The 21,947-nt window shown below is 30.5% G+C and overlaps 1 protein-coding gene across 1 annotated transcript in view; it reads right to left on the bottom strand.

Annotated features, from left to right (window-relative positions):
• The window catches only part of LOC123301349, an 84,653-nt gene extending 62,989 nt beyond the window's left edge, over nt 1–21,664 (bottom strand). The window contains exons 1-4 of the mRNA XM_044884086.1: nt 21,562–21,664; nt 13,737–14,081; nt 11,908–12,031; nt 8,500–8,756 (exon numbers count right to left, since the gene is read on the bottom strand). Of these exons, the coding sequence (XP_044740021.1) occupies nt 8,500–8,756; nt 11,908–12,031; nt 13,737–14,081; nt 21,562–21,653 (818 nt within the window). The 5' untranslated portion in view covers nt 21,654–21,664. The remainder of the gene's footprint in view (nt 1–8,499; nt 8,757–11,907; nt 12,032–13,736; nt 14,082–21,561) is intronic.
• Between the last annotated feature and the right edge of the window lie 283 nt (nt 21,665–21,947).

Here is a 21,947-nt window from a genome sequence, read left to right as displayed (position 1 = left end):
TAATATTTAAATTAATTATCTCGTCCGATTTTTCAACAGAATTACTTTGGAAAACTTTGAAAAAAAACAACATACTTTGGAAAAAAACAGAGTGTAGGAAGTTTTGAAAAATTTGTTTAGAACCTCAGATTCAGACCTCACTTGCAATATTGAAGTGTATAAGTGTGGATAGGTATACATATACAACCCAAAAGAGATATTAACTCGTAAAAATGTGTATTTGTAATACCTTTTAAAAGTATTTTTATATCTTTTTGTTTTTCGTTATAATCAAAAAAGGATATATAACGTTCGATGATAAAAGGACGTAACAAAAGATATCTTAAAATTCTTTTTTGTTTTTTAAACATTTTGATAGAAAGTTGATGTTTAAACAATGCCAGATCGGTAGATTTTAACCAAAAAAATTAAATGATAGAAAGCAATCTGTTCCTTAGAATATTCAAAATAAAGAGAGTCCTTAAAAAGGTTTAAAATAGCTGTTTTTTTATGGATTTGGACAAAACAAAAAATACCAATTTTTAACGTTTAATTTAACGCCGCGTAGTAACAATCACTTCTAAAAAATTGAAAGCGGAAAAACCGCAATTTGCGGTATAGGGAGATGTGATGATCCGGGAATCGCTGACTAACAAATATATTAATAATACACGTAAAAAAACTTTAAATGTGTCTTGCTCGAAATGTGGTTTTACAAGAGGTTCACATGATTCTATCTGACAAAAAATGCCCATTTTTTCACAAAATATTTACAATTTATTTTAAACTTTAACTAATTTTGACAATTATGAGGTTAGGTTAGGTTTTATTTTCTGTCCACAAAGGACACACTTAGGCTGATACCATATTTGTGTTTTACCACCTTGTCCTCTGATAATATCATTTATCAGCTCCTCAATTATTTTGAGAAGCTGAGTGCATCTCCTTTATGCATATACCTTGCACTACGCCAGCTCATCACACCTATTAATTAAATTAATTTTTGTTGTAACGGCGGGAGTCGAACCCGCTACCCAAGTTTGGTCAGAAAGTGTACTCTTCAAATTTATGCAAGTGAGAAGTCGAGCTAAAAAATCATGAAAGTAGGCAAAAAAGTATTGGATGTTGAGCTATCTTTTTAGATTTTTGTTCAGTAACATTTTTTCCTAAGTCTCGCCGTTTTTTCCATAAAAGCGAAAAGAAATTCGTTATTCGATTTGATATTGACAAAATAGACGATTATTGTGTGGTTTTGATCAAATATTTAATTGAAAACCATTGTATCTCATGTTTTAAACAATTTTTGCCCTGCAACTTTTTACACATAACATCGCCGTTTTATAGATGTCGGGGTTTAGGCTAAAAGTCGCTTTTTAGGCTAAAACTTTGTTATCGAAAAGTTTGGTGATGTGTGAAGTATTATCGAGTGGTTTTGATGTAATATTTGATTGGGAAACCATGATGATTTTATATTTTCGACTTTTGAGAATTTAAAGATACTAATTTATAAAATTTCAAACTGCCTTATTCATCAATGAATAAAATAATTTACTTAATCATAAAGCCATTGAAAGGACTTCAATCGGTCATATTTACCACGCCATGGTTTTTAGTTATCTAATATAATTCGGATGATATTTCGAAGGTGAACACCGTTGCATGCGTACATTAACAACTATACCACTCCAATTAATGTTCAAACTTAGTTGTTTTCCTCCCTTTTGTTTTTTTAACGATTATTAAAAAGTTTTTATTTGAAATGTGTTTATATAATGTAGGTGGTAATTAAAGGCACTCTTTTTTTTTTAAAGAAATCTCAAAGGAATTGTAGTTCTGTTTTAAATAGCGAGGAGTATGAATTTACCTTTTATGATTACTTGCTTAAAATATGTTTCGAGTATGCGTTTGTGTTTTATGGGGGATGAAAACTAAGCTCATGTGTTGACTAGGGTTCTATTACACACTCACCATTTGTGCAAAAACCTCATAATAAATACTTTTTTTTGTGTGCAAATTAACATATTTTTGATGCATCAATAAAATAACAAATGAACTTGGAGAACATAACATAAAAATAGCTTCCATTAGTAGAACTAAATTGAAACAATAACTGAGGGATCCAAAAGTTAACAAGTGAAACCAAACAAGTGACTGAGTTAATTTTTGAAATACCATGTATAGACAGTGTTGATTACTCTGTCACATTACACATACATACATGTCACATATATATAACTGATGTTCCCATATAATACATACTATACAATTTTACAATTTGTGCTTAATTTGCGCCCTCACGGGTAAACAGCAACTTTTACGAAAAAATGTTTCAAACAAAAGTTGTTTATTTCTTTATAAGAAACATTTTTTACATTTAAACTTTTGTTCTATCTCTAACGGTTTACAAGATGGGTCCTACGGGCCCGAGATCCAATTAACCTATGTTGCTCATTTACCAACCCGGCCTCACTTTGTACGTCCTGAGTACGCTGTAAAAATTTTAGCTTGATATCTTTTTTCGTTTTTGAGTTATCGAGTTTACAGAGGGACGGGCGGGTGGATGGACAACCGAAAATGAACTAATTAGAAGACTTTATGACACCTATACCAAAATTTTTTTCGTAGTATCAATATTTTTAAGCGTTATGTATATTTCATATATACATGGTATAACAACGAACAACAGTCGCGAATCTATTACATTGGATGTGAAAATTGTTCGCAGAAATATCTAGGTCAAAGTATTACAGGATATTACAGGAAGACAAATTATTACAGGATTTAAAGATTATAACATATGGGATACGTAAAACATGGGAAAAAATTATGTTTAGCGTTCACGTTATCGAAAATAGGCATAAAATTTTTAAAATCAGTACCCAATTAGATGCTTAGTTGCTAGTGAATTATATGCTTATGAAAGCATCTACATTCAAGAACTGAGTAATGAAACAATAAACTTGGATAAGGGACCTATTCCAAATTCGGATTTAATACAAATTGCAAAGTCAAGGTTGAATTTCTAGAATTGGTAATAGATTTTGAAAATGATAAATTATTTATTTTCATGATTTATTTTTAATTTTAATTTTGATTTTTTATTTTTATATTTAAGGATGTATTCGCACGGCAGTGGGGGCACAAATTTAAAAAATTGATATTTTCAATTTTGATGATAAATTATGTTATAACTTGACGATATAAGACGAAAAGTAAGAATAAAATTTTTCGATATCTAACGTAATTTTCAAAATATCGAAAATTGAAAATTTTGTTGAATTATATAGCTTTTAATATTTCGAAAATCAAGGCACATATCGAAAAATTTTATTTTTCTTCTACATTCATAAAGATATACTAAAATTCATCATCAAAGTTGAAAATAAGTTAAAAATAATTTCAACCCTAAATGTACCCTGCTCTTACATCCCTTATATGGACGGAGACACTTGGTTTTTTACTTTTCTATGTCATTGCTTATATGTTTACTTTCTATTAAAAAGTTTTTTTTTAATTTGCTTTCATTCATTTCGAGTGAAAATTATCAAAAACTCTCAAAATATGTCGTTTTTTGAGATTCCTCCATAAGACCCAATGTATTTTATATCGATTTTCAATGATTTATTTCTTAAAAATTTGCATGGATACCTAAGCTGAAATTTTAACCACATATTCTTTGAGCAAAAGTCTACCTGTAAAAAAATTTTGAGCCTTTAAATCAAACATTGTTGTCATGCTCATACATCCTTAAATGTCAAAATTGGGTGATAAAATACTAGAACATTTTTATGATGTGGATGGAGTCGGTTACTTCGTTCTCACCCAAGCAACGACAGTGTGATCAATTTACCACCCCATTAACTATTTTTAACCAAGACGAAAATAACTATCTAATAGTCGAATTCGCCAAAAGTAATTCAAAATCTTTGAATTGAAAATATAACTGGTTAATGAAGTCAGGAGGGAATTTCACTTTGAAAGAAATTTAGAAGGCGATTTTGCCATCGTATTTGTCACCAAGTTCAAAAAGGAAATATATATCCGAAATTCAGCCATCTTAAAAAAATTTTCGAAAACGTTACTAGCTTTCTTACCAAAAAAATTGTGATTAAAAAATTATACAAAATAATGCTTTGGGCATCGAAGTCATCAAAGATGTAGGTAAGCCCATCAGCCCCCATCCAGTGACTCGGAAAAGTTTAATTCCGAAGTTCGCAAGATAATCAGCTGCAAAATTCGCGATTTCCCCATTCAAAGCATGTAAAACTCCCTGTCCTCCCAGCTATTTTTTACGATATAAGAAAGCTATCTCGACAGAATTGAAAAAAAGTTGGAGAGTTGAAAGGAATGTTTTTAGAATATAAAAAAAATATATCAGCTTTATTATTCGAAAAAATAATTTTTCAAAATTTTTGTCTCAATCTTGCTGCTACCAAAGATTAAAATTGCAAAGTTTGAGCAAATCATGAGAAAAATCGATGTTTATGAAGAGCACCTTTTAGTAGTAAACAGTTAACTTCATCTAAATTTCATACTTAAAATCCTTTACCTTCCACCTTTACCAAAATCCCACATTTTAGGCCCATGAATTAATATTACTTATAAGTTTGATATGAGTTGTTTTGTATGAAAAACAATGTACCATACCAAATTTATCAAAATCACGCTGTCCGTTCTAAAGTTATGAAAAAAAAAGGATTTCAAAATTTTAACTTCAAGAGCGTATAGCGCCCACACGGAGCAATATTTTTCTAGGGCATGAACTAAGCTATATGTGGTAGAGCGTTATAAAGATATTTTATAAAGTTATTTCCATCTTTTTGTATGAAAAAAACAAAGTGGTAATTCGAACTTTAAAGCTGTAACCCTAAATTTAATTGGCATAATTGTGGTCAATAATTGAACTTAATTAGGTAATATAATTTGAAAGTCAGCCAATTATTATTAAAACATTTAACCGACTTAAAAATTACGACAATTTAATTTTTGTATTCATTTAACACTAAACTGTTTTTAATTAAAGTTTTTTTTAAAATATTATTTTGAATAAACATAAATTTAACTAAGTATGAAACAATTGTTTTTAAAATAGAAATAAATTAAGCAATATAATTGCTTAATAATAACATAAACGCAGTCAGTTAATGCTTTGATGTCACATACAAAAATATAAAACTCATATGTTTTTAAAATGAAAAAAAAAAAATTAAAACTATAAGCATAAATGAACAGATATTATTGTAAGGTTATTCGCTACGTAGAAAATTTATTTATTCCTAATAGTTTCTCTCGTTTATTTTGGACATTCCAATATCGATCGACAACTTTGGGCCTTAGTGGCTTTTGGTAGTTCGAAAATGGCAAATCTCTACTCGAGTACCTATATTTTTAAGATCTCAGCGCCACGATAGTAACTTTTTATTAAGTCACCCAGCTGATCATTTTCATTAAATAAAAAAATTATAGAACGACTATAGAATGCGTTGACATTTTTTTTATTTTTTAGAAGTTTTGTATAATTGTGTTTAAAGTGTGCTTTTGAGTTTTGACAGCTAATTCCTTTCGTTTTTTTAAAATATTACTCTCCGTGACTTTTGCGTGTTTTGTGTTTTTATACCATGTATATGAAATATACTAAGGTATATTAGTATACTAAGTTAGTCCCAAGTTTGTAACGCTTAAAAATATTGATACTAAGAAACAAAATTTTGGTATAGGTGTTCATAAAATCATCTAATTACTCCATTTCCGTTTGTCTGTCGTCTGTCGTCTGTCTGTCATCACGATTACGCAAAAACGAAAAGAGATTTCAAGCTTCTGAGCTTATTATAAATTTTCTACTTTTAGTTTCAAAGCGTTACTATTATAGACAATAATAATAGACCTTTTTCATGAAAAATTGAAATGCTTTTTGTTAATTTTTTATGAAAATATAGGTCGAGTAGAACCTGTAACTCGAAAATTACGCATTTTAACAATAAAAACACCATGAAAACAATTTTTAAAAGTCACGATATTTGAAAAAATTTAAAACCATTTTGTTTATCTAGTTAGCTGTGCTGTCAATTAGTAACAATTATATATTTTCAAACACTTTTTTGATAGTTTGCATTTTTGTTTATTGAATAACTCGTTTATTTTCAATTTAACGCGAAAAATAGTCAGAATCAAAATTATTTGAAATTAAATTTTCAACAATTTTGGTTAATATTAATTTTTCCTAGGATCGATATTTTCCGAGTTAGATCTAATAAAAGGTGGTTGTGAATTATTGTTTGTTGCATAACTGGTTTATTAGTAATTTTACACGAAAAATGATAATAGTCCAAGTTATTTGAAATTAAATTTCGTACAATTTTGGTTCTTACCAATTTTTTCCTAGGATCGATATTTTTCGATTAAGACCCGAAAAACTGTGGTCGTGAATTTTTGTTTCTTGCATAACTCGTTTAGTTTTCGTTTTACACGAAAAATGGAAATGACTCAAGTTAATTGTAATCAAATTTCCTACAATTTTAGTTTTTATCAATTTTTTCTTAAGGTCGATATTTTTCGATTTAGACCTAAAACAGGTTCTCATGAATTTTTATATTTCTGGTATAGCACACTAACCGCACATCAAAAAAATACAATTTACAAAATTGAAAAAGCCCCAGACAAATTTTTCGGCTAGGGAACCCTAAACTCGCATTTGAAACATATCTAAGAACATTCTCCATTAAATTGCCTTTTTCTTAAAGCCTTTTCCAAACTGAGCCAATTTGGGAGATCATCGCCAATTTTTGGGATGGGATACACTGACACAAAGTGCCCGTTGTGATACCCAATAAGGATTGGCCCATCCGCAATCACTACTCAATGAACCATTTGGAGCTGTTTAGAAATAGCAGGAGTACTTTAACGTCAAAGGACTTAAAAAGTCGGAGAGGTTGTCAAAGAAATGCTTGCACAAGTGAGTCCATCTCTTCATGGCAAGAGCTGGACAGTGACAGAGAAGATGAGAGAAGATGATACGTCGTCTATTTCTCCCTACACTGTGACAGCTCCTGCAATAATCGCCATGCACAGTGTCCTGTAATAACCGTTTATGTGTAAAAAAGATATATTCTTCCGTCACAATTTCAACGAGTAGAATTCATAAGATTTCAAAATTCGTAAATTGAGGTTCTTTTATTAAGAACGATTTTTTGTGCAGCATTTTTCAGATAAAAAAAAATTAGCTACCTTACAACATAGACCTGTTGCGATTAAGGGGTTAATCGCAACAGGTTAAGTAACCATGAAGGGGTTTATTGGGTCGATTGGATGAATGCAATTTTTGCAACTTCCAATAAAATTATTACCGATCAAAGAACATAAGAAATGATTTAAATCTCTTCTCAACTCTTTCATAGCCACAGAACCCTTGCTTGCAACTGGAGTAATAAAGCGATAAATGGAAGGGATATTATATTTTGTCTCATATATATTATAGCGGAATCTGCGACAGCAAAATTTTGATTTATCTAACATAAATTCGGCTTCAGGATTCATTCTTTCTAATTTTCTATATTATTTTAACCAAAAATATCATAATTTTAGCCCATCATTTTCCTTTTTTTTTTAACCTCTGTAGCTCAGTTGGTTAATACGTAACCAATTCCGTACGCGCTTTGCCAATGGTTGCGGGTTCGATTCACACCGTTATAACAACAATTTATTTAATTAATAGCTATGATGGACTGGTGTGGTGAATAGTATATGCATAAAGCAGGTGCACTCAGCCTCTCAAAATAATTGAGGAGCTGATAAATGATATTATCAGCGGAAAAGGTTGTAAAGCTCACAATTGGCTCTTTATCCTAAGTGTCTCCTTCGCGGACAGTCAATATAACCTAACCTAATCAACCCTATTATTTCTGCGTAAAGAAGAAAATTTTGCAACCGATCCCAAAAAAAAAACAAAATGTTTATTCTTAACAATTATAGTTTTGAGTGATCGAGTACACTCAAAAAGATTTTATTTATAGACAAAATATACTTCAACTCAGTGAAACATTTAAAAAGACCTCCTTTGAGAATATTTATATTTTATTTTCATGTAGGGTATATTTTTTTTTGCTCATATATTTATCATGTCTATTCGTTAATGTTTTTAAAATATAGTGAAAACATATGTTTAAAAGGATTCATAGCGTTTTGTAAAACACAGAAATAAAATAATTTTTAAAATAGTTTTTATAAAATATTTTGTTATTTTGTACAAATGTTATCTAATCTAAAAATATATGTTTTTGAAATAAAAGTATATCGTAGGTGTACGGAAAATTTTTATGTTTGGACCTACGGTAACCAATAATATATTGGTAATCACTTTTTATTATGCATGCAAAAAACTATAAACATAAAACAGTTGATAACATTTGCTATTTAAGGGTAACAGTGACATCTATACGTCGTATTGTAGAACAAAATATTAGTAGACATCTAGGTGTGAATGTGATGTACTAATGTAAAAACAAAATTAGCAGAGATACAAACCGAAAAGGTCCATTTACTTGATGTTGTATTTTACGTGGTACAGCAACTGTTGGATCAATTAATTTTTGTTCCGGTAATGTTTCATCGATAGCTTGTGAAGTATGTAGAACTTCTTGAAGTGGAACTTCATGAGGTGGAGGCGCAGGTGGTAATGAACTATAAGGCATGGTCTTGATTTTTGTAAACATGCTTCTATCGTAATCACGTTGAATAGAAGATATTGATTTGGTTGATTTTTGTTTTTTCTTTTTGAGTACCTTTAATGAAAATATCTAATAAGCAATAAGTATGTACTTTAATAGAGAGTCGTAAAGTATAAAAATCGTCATATTTCGGAATCTATTACCAGTCAATGAATCTTTAACAAACTGTTCGTCTGCATTGTTTAAAGCTTACTTAAGTTAAAAACAAAAATTTGTGCGATCATCGGTTTTGAGTCCGTAGGACCCATCTTATAAACGTAAAAAATGTTCTTTGTAAAAAAATTAAAACTTTTGTTCGTAACATTTTTTGTCAATCATGATATAGTTTACTTGTGAGGACGCTAATTAGGTCAGAACATAAATTATACCAAGAGGCTAACTAAGCTAATAGCTAATTAAAATTCTTAATTTAAAAAATATACTACTAGAAATTGTACTAGATCCAAATTTACTGAAAATACAATACTATCGTGATAATGGTATGTTAGCTGATTTCTTATCTTGATGATTTAAACCTACTTCTTTCCTTCATTTTATCCGCTTACTTTTCCCATAAAAAACACCTACTTATAAAAGTCAATTAAAGTAGCTGCTCGAAGCTTCTTCTTAGGTGCAGAGAACATATAAATACTTATTTTCTGGCCTTACTAGTACCCTCACGGATAAATTATGATGTTGACAAACATTTTCCACGAATAATTTGTTCGAATAAGAATACTCATTCGATAATTTTAATCATCATTTACGAATAATTTCGTTATTCTTATTCGTTATTCGCCATACGAATAAATTTAGACTATTTCTGGTGTAAGCAACATTCATCAATATGTTAGCAGCAATTTTTTTGAGATGTAAGTTCATATGTGTAAGAATCAAGAATACTGAATAGATAAGTTAGTACAGTTAAAGATGTTACAAATAAAGGAAAATAAAATCAAAGCGCCCGCATTTTGCTAAAATCTGGTGAAATGAGTTTCTTAGGTGTCAAATATCATTCGTAACCCATGAGCTAATAATAACTTTGATTGGCTTAAACTACTTTTATTTTGATTGTTAGAAGGGATTTACGAAAGAAAGTGTTAAATGGTATTCTGTGAAAGTATTTATTATACCATGTATATATGAAATATACATAGTATATTAAGTTTCGTCCCAAGTTTGTAACGCTTAAAAATATTGATGCTACGAACAAAATTTTGGTATAGGTGTTCATAGAATCACCTTATTAATCCATTTCCGGTTGTCCGTCCGTCCGTCCGTCCGTCTGTGGACACGATAACTCAAAAACGAAAAAAGATATCGAGCTGAAATTTTTACAGCGTACTCAGGACGTAAAAGGACAGGTCTAGTTCGTAAATGAGCATCATAGGTCAATTGGGTCTTGGGTCCGTAGGACCCATCTTGTAAACCGTTAGAGATAGAACAAAAGTTTAAATGTAAAAAATGTTCCTTATAAAAAAATAAAAAACTTTTGTTTGAAACATTTTTTTGTAAACATCACTGTTTACCCACGAGGGCGTTAATTAGGTGCAAATTTAGTATGTATTAATATAGGAATATCAAAGTGAATATCTTTTGTTATTTACGTGACGTCAAAAAAACAAACGACTGCGCATGAACACTTGCGCATTATATGAGAATATCAGTTAAATATGTCAGATATGTATGTATGTATGTGAAATGTGACAGAGTTATCAACACTGCCTATACATGGTATTTCAACAATTAACTCAGTCAATTGTTTGTTTTCACTTGTTTTACCTAAATTTTATGTATAGTTTATATTTTGTAAGCAAAAAATTCAAATAATTACCACACATGACAATTCGCACCAAATTCTTAACGCATATACATCTGTAACATATATTGCGTATAGCATATACTAGCGACCCGCCCCGGCTTTGCACGGGTGCAATGCTGATACTAAATACACTACAGAACAAGTGAAAACAAACAATTGACTGAGTTAATTGTTGAAATACAATGTATAGGCAGTGTTGATAACTCTGTCACATTTCACATACATACATATCTGACATATTTAACTGATATTCTCATATAATGCGCAAGTGTTGATGCGCAATCGTTTGTTTTTTTGACGTCACGTAAATAACAAAAGATATTCACTTTGATATTCCTATATTAATACATAATATAAAATTTGCACCTAATTAACGCCCTCGTGGATAAATAGTGATGTTTACAAAAAAATGTTTCAAACAAAAGTTTTTTATTTTTTTATAAGGAACATTTTTTACATTTAAAATTTTGTTCTATCTCTAACGGTTTAGAAGATGGGTCCTACGGATCCAAGACCCAATTGACCTATGATGCTCATTTACGAACTTGACCTGACTTTTTACGTCCTGAGTACGCTGTAAAAATTTCAGATCGATATCTTTTTTCGTTTTTGAGTTATCGTGTCCACAGACGGACGGACGGACAACCGGAAATGGATTAATTAGGTGATTCTATGAACACCTATACCAAAATTTTGTTCGTAGCATCAATATTTTTAAGCGTTACAAACTTGGGACGAAACTTAATATACTATGTATATTTCATATATACATGGTATAAAAACTGTGAACGTTGTATATAATTACGACATCACATTAGAAACCTCAAAAATAGCAGTACTTTTCTACTATTTAATGGATGTTATTATACATATAATCCTTCCTCTTGAATCACTCTATCTATTAAAGAAAACCGCATCAAAATCCGTTGCGTAGTTTCAAAGATTTAAGCATACAAAGGGACATAGGGACAGAGAAAGCGACTTTGTTTTATACTATGTAGTGATGATATGTAATACAAGTTATCTATCTATTATTTTTTTAAGTTAACTTTACATGGTTTATTTCATTAATTAACAATTAATTGTTTATATTAACAAATAGAAACATTTGCACCACTAACTCATGGCTCAGAATGATATTTGTGACATAAGAAACACGTTCCATCAGATTTTAGGGAAAAGCGAGTGGTTTATTTCATTTTCTTGATTGATATACTAAACTATTCAATTTAATAGCTTCCTGTTCTAAAAAACGTAAATGAAAAATTCTCACCTGCTGGCCGTACCTAAAAAAACTACGAAGAAAACTCATAAATTTTTTCGATTCATGCTAATATAGAACGGCCAAGTGAGATTATAAAAAAATCATCAAAATCGGAATTGCCTAAATAATTAAAAAGTTACCTCTTCGAAAGCTATTTCTGATTTTTCTTTCGGTAATCGTTTGTCTCTTGATGCAGAACTCCCACGGGGATTTCTAGTATCTTTTTGTGCAGTAGTCTTCGCTTGTTCATCGTAAATTTCACAACTATTAAACAAATAAAATGGCAATTTTATTATAGATACAGATGCTTACTGGCTGACCTTAAATATTAAAAAGAAACTGTTTTAAACCGCAGACAAAATTGATTTAAAAAATGTATTTACCGACTAAATTAATCGGTTACCATGATGGCAGAATTCTATTTATTTATAGGGTGATCCAAGTTAAACAGCAGATCTTCATAAAATGTTAGAAAACGTTAAAGTAATGACAATTTCTCTAATGCACTTAAGGTCGGGAATTGGGAGAGCGTCCTTTTCTATAGTCAGGGTGTTAAGATTTTGGAATAAAAAGAATATTTTTGTGAGTATTGCCAAAATGCCTGCTTAGAAAAATTGAAAATTCCATAGTATGAGCTAACATCCTTCAGGATTTAAAGTATATGATAATAAATTACGAAACAAGCAGTAGAGACATGGGTGCCACATCACTCCTTTTCGAGACAAACATCTTGCCACTGATTTTACCATGAAGTACTCCAAGACAATTTCAGAGACGGTATAAAATTGACCTTCACCCATCTGATAATCAGATGAGACAAATTTTTAATGAAATTTTATTGATTGATAAACAACAGAAGAAAGATAATTTAATTGCGAAAATAATGATATAGGCTTGTCTGCAAAAAACCGACATAATTAAGTTAGTACGAGCACTAAGGAAAGTTTAGACTTGTGGTTGAAATTATTTATACCTTAATTTCAACTTTGATGATGTATTTTGTTATAACTTCATGAATGTAGACGAAAAGTAAGACAACAATTTTTCCATATATGCCTTGGTTTTCGAAATATCAAAAGCTAAATAATTATACAAAATTTTCAATTTTCGATATTTTGAAAATTACTTTAGATATCGAAAAATTTTATTCTTACTTTTCGGCTTAAATTGTCAAGTTGTAACACAATTCAACATAGAACTTGGAAAAAAATATATTTTCTAATTTGTGTACCCACTACTGTGCTCTTAGCGGGTTTTGTTTTCAATAATTTAGTAGGGTTTTAACTTTATAGTTTAAATCGTTTTTTTTTTTTTTTTTAATTTCCACCGACTAGTTTTGGAGAAATGTATGAAAACATATGATCCATCCACCATTTTCCCATAAGGCCAATGTTAAATATGCCTACTTTTGAAATTATTTATTTATTTAAATGATCGGGCAAACCACCCAAAAATTTTCAGAAATGATTTAGACTTAATCCAATTTCATATATAAAAAAAGCTAGCCTTTTAACCAAAATTGCCCTGGCGCTCGTACATTCTTAAAAAGTGAAAACAAACAATTTTCTGAATTAATTTTTGAAATACCATGTATAGACAGTGTTGATTACGCAATCGTTTGTTTTTTACGACATGTAAGCAAATAAATATAGTCAATCCCTTAACTTTTAGGATTTAAATTGACTAAGCAATCCGGAGAACTAGCTGTCCATTCTGATGCCGAAACATGATGTCCTTCATCAATCTCTGTAACTTTTGTTAAAGTTATATTTTGATTGATTGACTAAAAAACCAGCTACTAGCCATAATAGATTAAAATAGTCCATCCTGTATACATCCGCGGGTTTCGATAACAATTTTTAAAATAAAAATCAACAATTTAACTTAAGCTTTTTAAATTTCGGCGATTAAGCCTAAATCCGCCACTAGATTTACCGTTTGTATCATAATAAAACAATTAGAAACTTACGGATCTGCTAAATCCTTTTCATTAACGGATGCATATTTGTCTTCTACTTTTGGTTTTTGTATGATAGGCACTGCATATCCTGCCCATGTGTCACGTGGTGATGGTGCTGGAGGTTTATCTGGAATCCATTTATAACTATCTGTGTAATCAATTTCACCAGGGTCTCTTGGAAAGAATGCCCATTGAAATAATTGTTTCCATGCTAAATACGCACAATATCCAGTAAATAATACTGTTTGTTTTTCTATGTATATTTCATAGCATCTGTCCAACACACCATTTATTAGTTCTTCACGTATTTCGAATACTGTTAAATCACGTCTTTCTCCACTAACCATTTCCGACCTTTAAATCAACACAATAAAATTTTATCAGGTCAAATTAAATAAAAAAATATGAGTGAAGGAACAAAAATTCGCAGCCGGCTGAAATTTGGTTGGATTGATCAAAACATCATCATAAATGAGATCTAAAAAGTCCCCATTGATTTTTCGTTAATTTCAGCAAAACGGTAAGTTTTATCATAAAATTAGCACAGACAAAATTTGTAGATCAAATAATTGACTATAAAAATGTCTTAATACTTTTTTTCCTAAGAGACACCGTTTCTGAGATATAACGATTCAAAAAGTTGGAAGAGTGGCAATCGTCATAATATGTATAAGTACACCACATACATCACTGAAGCTGTAATAAAAGTAAAAATATTTTTCTATCGGTCAGCGTAACTTACATATATAGTAGAGTGAAATTACGCCTTGTGTATGGATTAAAAGTTCGAGCAATGAAACTTTGGGGTTTTTCTTTTCACATCAAAATAAGTATTTTTTGAAATTTTTTACTTTCCCGGAGTGGTGTTTAAAACATGTTTAAAAAACAAAATGGGGTCAAAAATGCAATTTTTTTCAGAAATTTTATCATTTTTATTTTATATTCGCAAAAGGAGACATCGGTGCATATCCAAATTTGGTAGGTTTGTAGTCCATGTTAAGAACTACTCCTCATAATTTTTTGGTGGGGTTTCGTCCCTTCCCCTCCCAGTTATATATATATGTATACATACATATAGTAAAACAGTTCATTTGACTATAACTTGAAAAATATTCGATTGATTTTAATGAAACTAATATCAATAGTAGTTTTTATTACTTACAACTTTCGGTTAAAATTTTAGCGAAATCCGTTAAATAGTTCGGCCAAAATTTCCAATTTAGGGAATTGTTTAAAATGGCTGCCATTTTATGCCATTTTGTCCTACGAGGTTAAATTTTTTTTTTAAATTGTAGCATTTTTAATTATCTTTCGATTTTATAATAAGTGGCTTACCCGTAAAATGACTCCTTGATCCATATTTTTGCGAAAAACGGAAAATTTAACACTTTCTGGAAATAATTGTTTGGGGGGTGTATGGACTGGCTTTGGGGGGTGTTTTTTGCTTTGGCATGAGAAAACTATTTTTAAAAGAGGTCTATATGGTTTAAAGCAAAATTTTTAAGTTTTAACCCCCGCGCTGTAAGGGGGAAGGGGTGTATGAAATAAATGTATCATAAAAGATTTTAAAAAGAGGTCAAAATAGTTTAAAATGCTAAAGTAAACCAAAATTTTAGATGCTTTTATTAATATAGCACTTTTTACAACATCCACCCCTTCCCCTCCCGCTTTCATATTTTTTGCAAATTCAAAATTTTTATGACGTATAAAGGGGTTTTGGGGGTCGCTGATCTCGAACTTTTGGCCCAAATAAGTACACCCCCTAAAAATATTACAATTGTTTTTGATAATCTATTGCAAAATTCGAGATCAGCGACCCCAAAAACCCCTTTGTACGTCATAAAAATTTTGAATTTGCAAAAAATATGAAAGCGGGAGGGGAAGGGGTGGATGTTGTAAAAAGTGCTATATTAATAAAAGCATCTAAAATTTTGGTTTACTTTAGCATTTTAAACTATTTTGACCTCTTTTTAAAATCTTTTATGATACATTTATTTCATACACCCCTTCCCCCTTACAGCGCGGGGATTAAAACTTAAAAATTTTGCTTTAAACCATATAGACCTCTTTTAAAAATAGTTTTCTCATGCCAAAGCAAAAAACACCCCCCAAAGCCAGTCCATACACCCCCCAAACAATTATTTCCAGAAAGTGTTAAATTTTCCGTTTTTCGCAAAAATATGGATCAAGGAGTCATTTTACGGGTAAGCCACTTATTATAAAATCGAAAGATAATTAAAAATGCTACAATTTAAAAAAAAAATTAACCTCGTAGGACAAAATGGCATAAAATGGCAGCCATTTTAAACAATTCCCTAAATTGGAAATTTTGGCCGAACTATTTAACGGATTTCGCTAAAATTTTAACCGAAAGTTGTAAGTAATAAAAACTACTATTGATATTAGTTTCATTAAAATCAATCGAATATTTTTCAAGTTATAGTCAAATGAACTGTTTTACTATATGTATGTATACATATATATATAACTGGGAGGGGAAGGGACGAAACCCCACCAAAAAATTATGAGGAGTAGTTCTTAACATGGACTACAAACCTACCAAATTTGGATATGCACCGATGTCTCCTTTTGCGAATATAAAATAAAAATGATAAAATTTCTGAAAAAAATTGCATTTTTGACGCCATTTTGTTTTTTAAACATGTTTTAAACACCACTCCGGGAAAGTAAAAAATTTCAAAAAAAACTTATTTTGATGTGAAAAGAAAAACCCCCAAGTTTCACTGCTCGAACTTTTAATCCATATAACAGCCGTTTTTTGCTTAGATTTACTCCAGTAATATACAAGTTTACAAGTTTTACTTTATATTCGTTGGCGTGTGTAGTCATGGTAGAGACAATCAATTCGACGCCAGCGCCTACAATGGATAATTTTGTCCTAAAGGTGGCTGTTATGACTAATTTTCAATTCTTTACATGTAAATGGTATAGTAAATGCCAAGTTAAAATTATTGAAAAATAGCAATTAATTAAACTTGTTGCATTAGAAATTGTGAAAATAAGAAACGAAATTGTATAAATATTTTTATACCATGTATATATGAAATATACATAGTATTATAAGTTTAGTCCCAAGTTTGTAACGCCTAAAAATATTGATTCTACAAAAAAAAAATTGGTATAGGTGTTCATAAAATCACCTAATTAATCCATTTCCGGTTGTCCGTCCGTCCGTCCGTCCGTCTGTGGTCACGATTACTCAAAAACGAAAAGAGATATCAAGCTGAAATTTTTACAGCGTGCTTAGGACGTAAAAAGTGAGGTCAAGTTCGTAAATGAGCAACATGGGTCAATTGGGTCATAGGTCCGTAGTACCCATCTTGTAAACCGTTAGAGATAGAATAAAAGTTTAAATGTAAAAAATGTTCCTTACAAAAAAATAAACAACTTTTGTTTGAAACATTTTTTTGTAAACATCACTGTTTACCCACGAGGGCGTTAATTAGGTACAAATTTTATAGTATGTATTAATATAGGAATATCAAAGTGAATATCTTTTGTTATTTACATGACGTCAAAAAAAACAAACGATTGCGCATCAACACTTGCGCATTATATGAGAATATCAGTTAAATATGTCAGATATGTATGTATGTGAAATGTGACAGAGTTATCAACACTGCCTATACATGGTATTTCAACAATTAACTCAGTCAATTGTTTGTTTTCACTTGTTTATATGTAAATTCACATAATTATTGATTTTAAAGAATTTAAGTTTTAGTTATTTGTTACAAAATATTATTAAATTTTCCATGTGAGCAATATAATTATATTTCCATGCATAAAATCATGTGACGATTTCAACTATTCACACTTTTAGAATCGTTATATCTCAGAAACGGTGGCTCTTAGGAAAAAAGTATTGGGACATTTTTATACCATGCATATATGTAATATGCAAGGTATACTAAGTTTAGTCCCAAGTTTGTAACGCTTAAAAATATTGATGCTACAAAATTTTGCTATAGGTGTTCATAGAATCACCGAATTAATCCATTTCCGGTTGTCCGTCCGTCCGTCCGTCTGTGGACACGATAACTCAAAAACGAAAAAAGATATCGAACTGAAATTTTTACAGCGTACTCAGGACGTAAAAAGTGAAGTCGAGTTCGTAAATGAGCATCATAGGTCAATTGGGTCTTGGGTCCGTAGGACCCATCTTGTAAACCGTTAGAGATAGAACAAAAGTTTAAATGTAAAAAATGTTCCTTATCAAAAAAGAAACAACTTTTATTTGAAACATTTTTTGGTAAACATCACTGTTTACCCGTGAAGGCGCCAATTGTGCGGAAATTGTATAGTATGTACTATACTTGAATATCAGTTATGTATGTGTCACATGTATGTATGTGTTATATGATAAAGAAATCAACACTGACAATGCATGGTATTTCAACAATTAACTCAGTCAATTGTTTGTTTTCACTTGTTTATATTTAATTATCTGATCTGCAATTTTTTTGTGAACTAATTTTATGATAAAATTTACCGTTTCATTGAAAATTGCGAAAAACTCGTTTTTGTGACCGTAATGATCTAAATGATATAAATAAGCAATCATACAAATTTCATTTCATAATGGGTTCAATAATACAAAACAAAGGGATGCATATCAAAGTTTGCATTAGCATACTCTATATTCTAATGGATTAAGAGCCAGGGCAAAAAAAGTTTTTTGAATTTACTAAGTCTGACAATTTGAGGATTGGTTATAGTAGCGGTCAGTCAAGCGAAGGACAGGACAGGGGTCAGATATATGCTATCGAAAACCGTAAAGTTTTACGTGGTACTAAAATCAATTTACTAAAGCTGAAAATTGTTATACAGATTGTACCCCTATCCCTATATATTATAAATTTGAAAGTAAGGATGTTTGTTTGTTACGCTTTCACGCCAAAACTAGCAAATGGTTTTTAATGAAACAGCAATATAGCTCATACATTAGAATAACACAAGAGCTATAAATTATAAAGAGAAAATAAAAAATTAAAAAAATTAAATTAAATCTGACAAATGATCATCATTTCGAACCATAAATTAAAGATTTCTTTAAAAATTAAAACAGTAAATGTCAAACAAATCATGGCCACCTTTTCTGATATACTCAATCAATTGTGACTATTTTACAATTTAAAAATTGAAAACTGTGCATATCTTTTAGCTGCGTAAAATAATCCCTTCAAGTGTTGTGGAAGGGGGATAAGTGAGATCAAGAGAAGTGGAGGATATAAAGCGGTAATTTTTACTTTTAAGCTCAGTGAAGTGGGCGGATATAAAGCTAGTATTGCATATAAATAACAGTCATGATTGTAAGTCAGTTAGGTGTTAGAACAGGGCTGAGCAATCAGCCCCTTTGTTTATGAACAGTAAATACATCATATTCATTTATGACTGTCATAACTGTTATCTATTCGTTGTGTGCGTAGTCATGGTAGGGATAATAAAATCGATGCCAGCGCTTTAAGTGAAAAATTTTGGAGATAAAGTGGGCTGTTATGACTAATTTGCAATTCTTTACATGTTAATGATATAGAAACTGTCAAATTAAAATGATTGAAAAACACTAATTAATTAAACTTAATGCATTAAAAATTGTGAAAATAAGAAATCAAATTGTACAAATATTATTTTTCAAATGTTAATTATCGTAATTATTTATTTAAATTTGTGAAACAAGAATATTAAATTTTAAATGTAAGTTTTCAATGCAATCCACACAATTATATATGCATCCATTAATTCTATAATTAAAGTAGTGTATCGTTGTCATGGAAACGAAATTCACGCTCGGAGCGAATATGCAATATACAAGCTGTATAACAATTTTCAGCTTTAATAAAAACATTGAAATACCACGGAAATCATAAATGAATATGATGTATTTACTGTTCATAATCAAGGGCTGACTGCTCAGCCCTGTTCTAACACCTAACTGATTTACAATCATGACTGTTATTTATATGCAATATACAATCTGTATAACAATTTTCAGCTTTAGTAAATTGATTTTAGTACCACGTAAAACTTTACGGTTTCGATAGCATATATCTGACCACTGTTCTATCGTTCGCTTGACTGACCGCAGTACGTGTGTCTACACAGCTACTATAACCAAACTTCAAATTAACAGCTATAGTAAATTCAACGAATTTTTTTTGGCTTGCTCTTCCATTATAATATATACAATGTTTATAAAAATAACATAAATTGTGAATAGTTTTTCCCGACTCTTTTTTCAGGTGCCTATTAGTCCAGTGCTATTTGGTTTTTACCTCGGAACCCAGTTATAGTGAATGGATTTTGATTTTTTAGGCTTTTCTCAATTTTTTATACTTATAAGTAAAAAGTTTACCTATATCCTGTGTATATGATATATTTATCAAGGTATACTAATTTTAAACCCAAGTTTGTAACGCTTAGAAATATTGATGATACGAACAAAATTTTGGCACAGGTGTTCATAAAATCATCTAATTAGTCAATTTCCGGCTGCCCGTCCGTCCGCCTGTTCGTCCACCCGTCTCTTCGTCGGTTATCACGATAACTCAAAAACGAAAGGAGATATCAAACTGAAATTTTTATAACGTTCTCAGGACGTAAAAAATGAATTTGAGTTCGTAAATGAGCAACATACGTCGATTGGGTCTTGGGTCCGTAGGACTCATCTAGGACCCATCTTGTAAACTGTTAGAGATAGAACAAAAGTTTATATAAAAAAATGATCCTCATAAAAAAATTAACAACTTATGTAAAAATTTTTTCGTATTGTTTATCCGTGGGGACACTCATTGACACAACACTTTCTATACAGGGTATTTCATTAATTAACTCTGTCAAATGTTTGCATTCACCTGTTTTTTTTAACACCTGCCCCATGAAAATGATGCTACTTCTAGTATAGTTCATTATATTTACAGCTACATTTATTTTTAACATCTCCTCATGGAGAAGAATCTTTCTTAACCGTACCGTTAAGAAAGATTCTTCTCCACGAGGAGATGTTAAAAATATACACCATATACATAATACCATATACACAAGATACCATATATCCTCAGAGATACCATATACACAATAGGTATATTTATCAAGGTATACTAATTTTAAACCTAAGTTTGTAACGCTTAGAAATATTGATGATACGAACAAAATTTTGGCACAGGTGTTCATAAAATCATCTAATTAGTCAATTTCCGGCTGCCCGTCCGTCCGTCCGCCTGTTCGTCCACCCGTCTCTTCTACTTTTTACTTATTAGTATAAGAAAATCAGAACATCCAGAAAAATCAAAATCCATTCACTATAATTGGGTTCCGTCATTTTTTATTTATAATGACTACTTGCCCTCGACTATATGTGCTGTGTACACCTTGCACCGCTGACTCAACCCTGTCTATTAGACAAAATAATTATTCAAAATTTTGGAATTTTAATATTTAATTAATTATAACCTTGGTAGAACTAGACTAGAACTAGACCTTGTCTAGTTCTACCAAGATTATAACCATAGTAATACCTGTGATAACAATAAATTTGAAATAAAAATTATTCAATTTTTCGTATGCCCATAAAATTTAATGAAATAGAAGAAAGAGACTTAAAAAATGTTAAAATTTTCGTGATGTGCCCTCAATGTCTTTTTAATACTGTCGTGTTATCAATATTGTTACTTTTAGTTATTCTTTACTCATTTTCATATATATAAAAACAATATGTCATTTACAACAAGAGTGACACAGGACGCTACTGCTGGTAATAGTAAATGGTTTGAAACTCAACAATATTAAAATGTAAATAAAAATATCATCATACAGTTTTCCGTCTGGAATATCTTTCATTGTGTTTCTGATTGATGCATGTGGTACTCCTTTTTTTGAAAGTCTTCCTGATTTTCCACTTTTCATCGTTTTTAATAATTATGGATCGACGAATATGCAATAATGTAAAAATTATTTATAAAAAGTAAAATAGTTTTGTAAAAATTGTAACTAATACAAAATTTGTAATAAAAACATTTGTATCATGGCATACTGTTTATTTTTGCTATTTTTATACTAGCGTTTTCTTAATATTTTTAGAAAATTTTCATTGAATCGTATAATAGGTTATGTTAGGTTAGAGTGACTGTCCTGAGGTGGGACACACTAAGACCATAGGGTCCGTTGGGATACCGAAAAAGGGTTGGCCCATCCCCGGTC

The sequence above is a fragment of the Chrysoperla carnea genome, chromosome 5 (assembly GCF_905475395.1).
Source record: "Chrysoperla carnea chromosome 5, inChrCarn1.1, whole genome shotgun sequence".
Lineage (NCBI taxonomy): Eukaryota > Metazoa > Arthropoda > Insecta > Neuroptera > Chrysopidae > Chrysoperla > Chrysoperla carnea.
The sequence above is the reverse complement of the archived record's forward strand: the minus strand, read 5'-3'. Positions and strand labels throughout refer to the sequence as shown.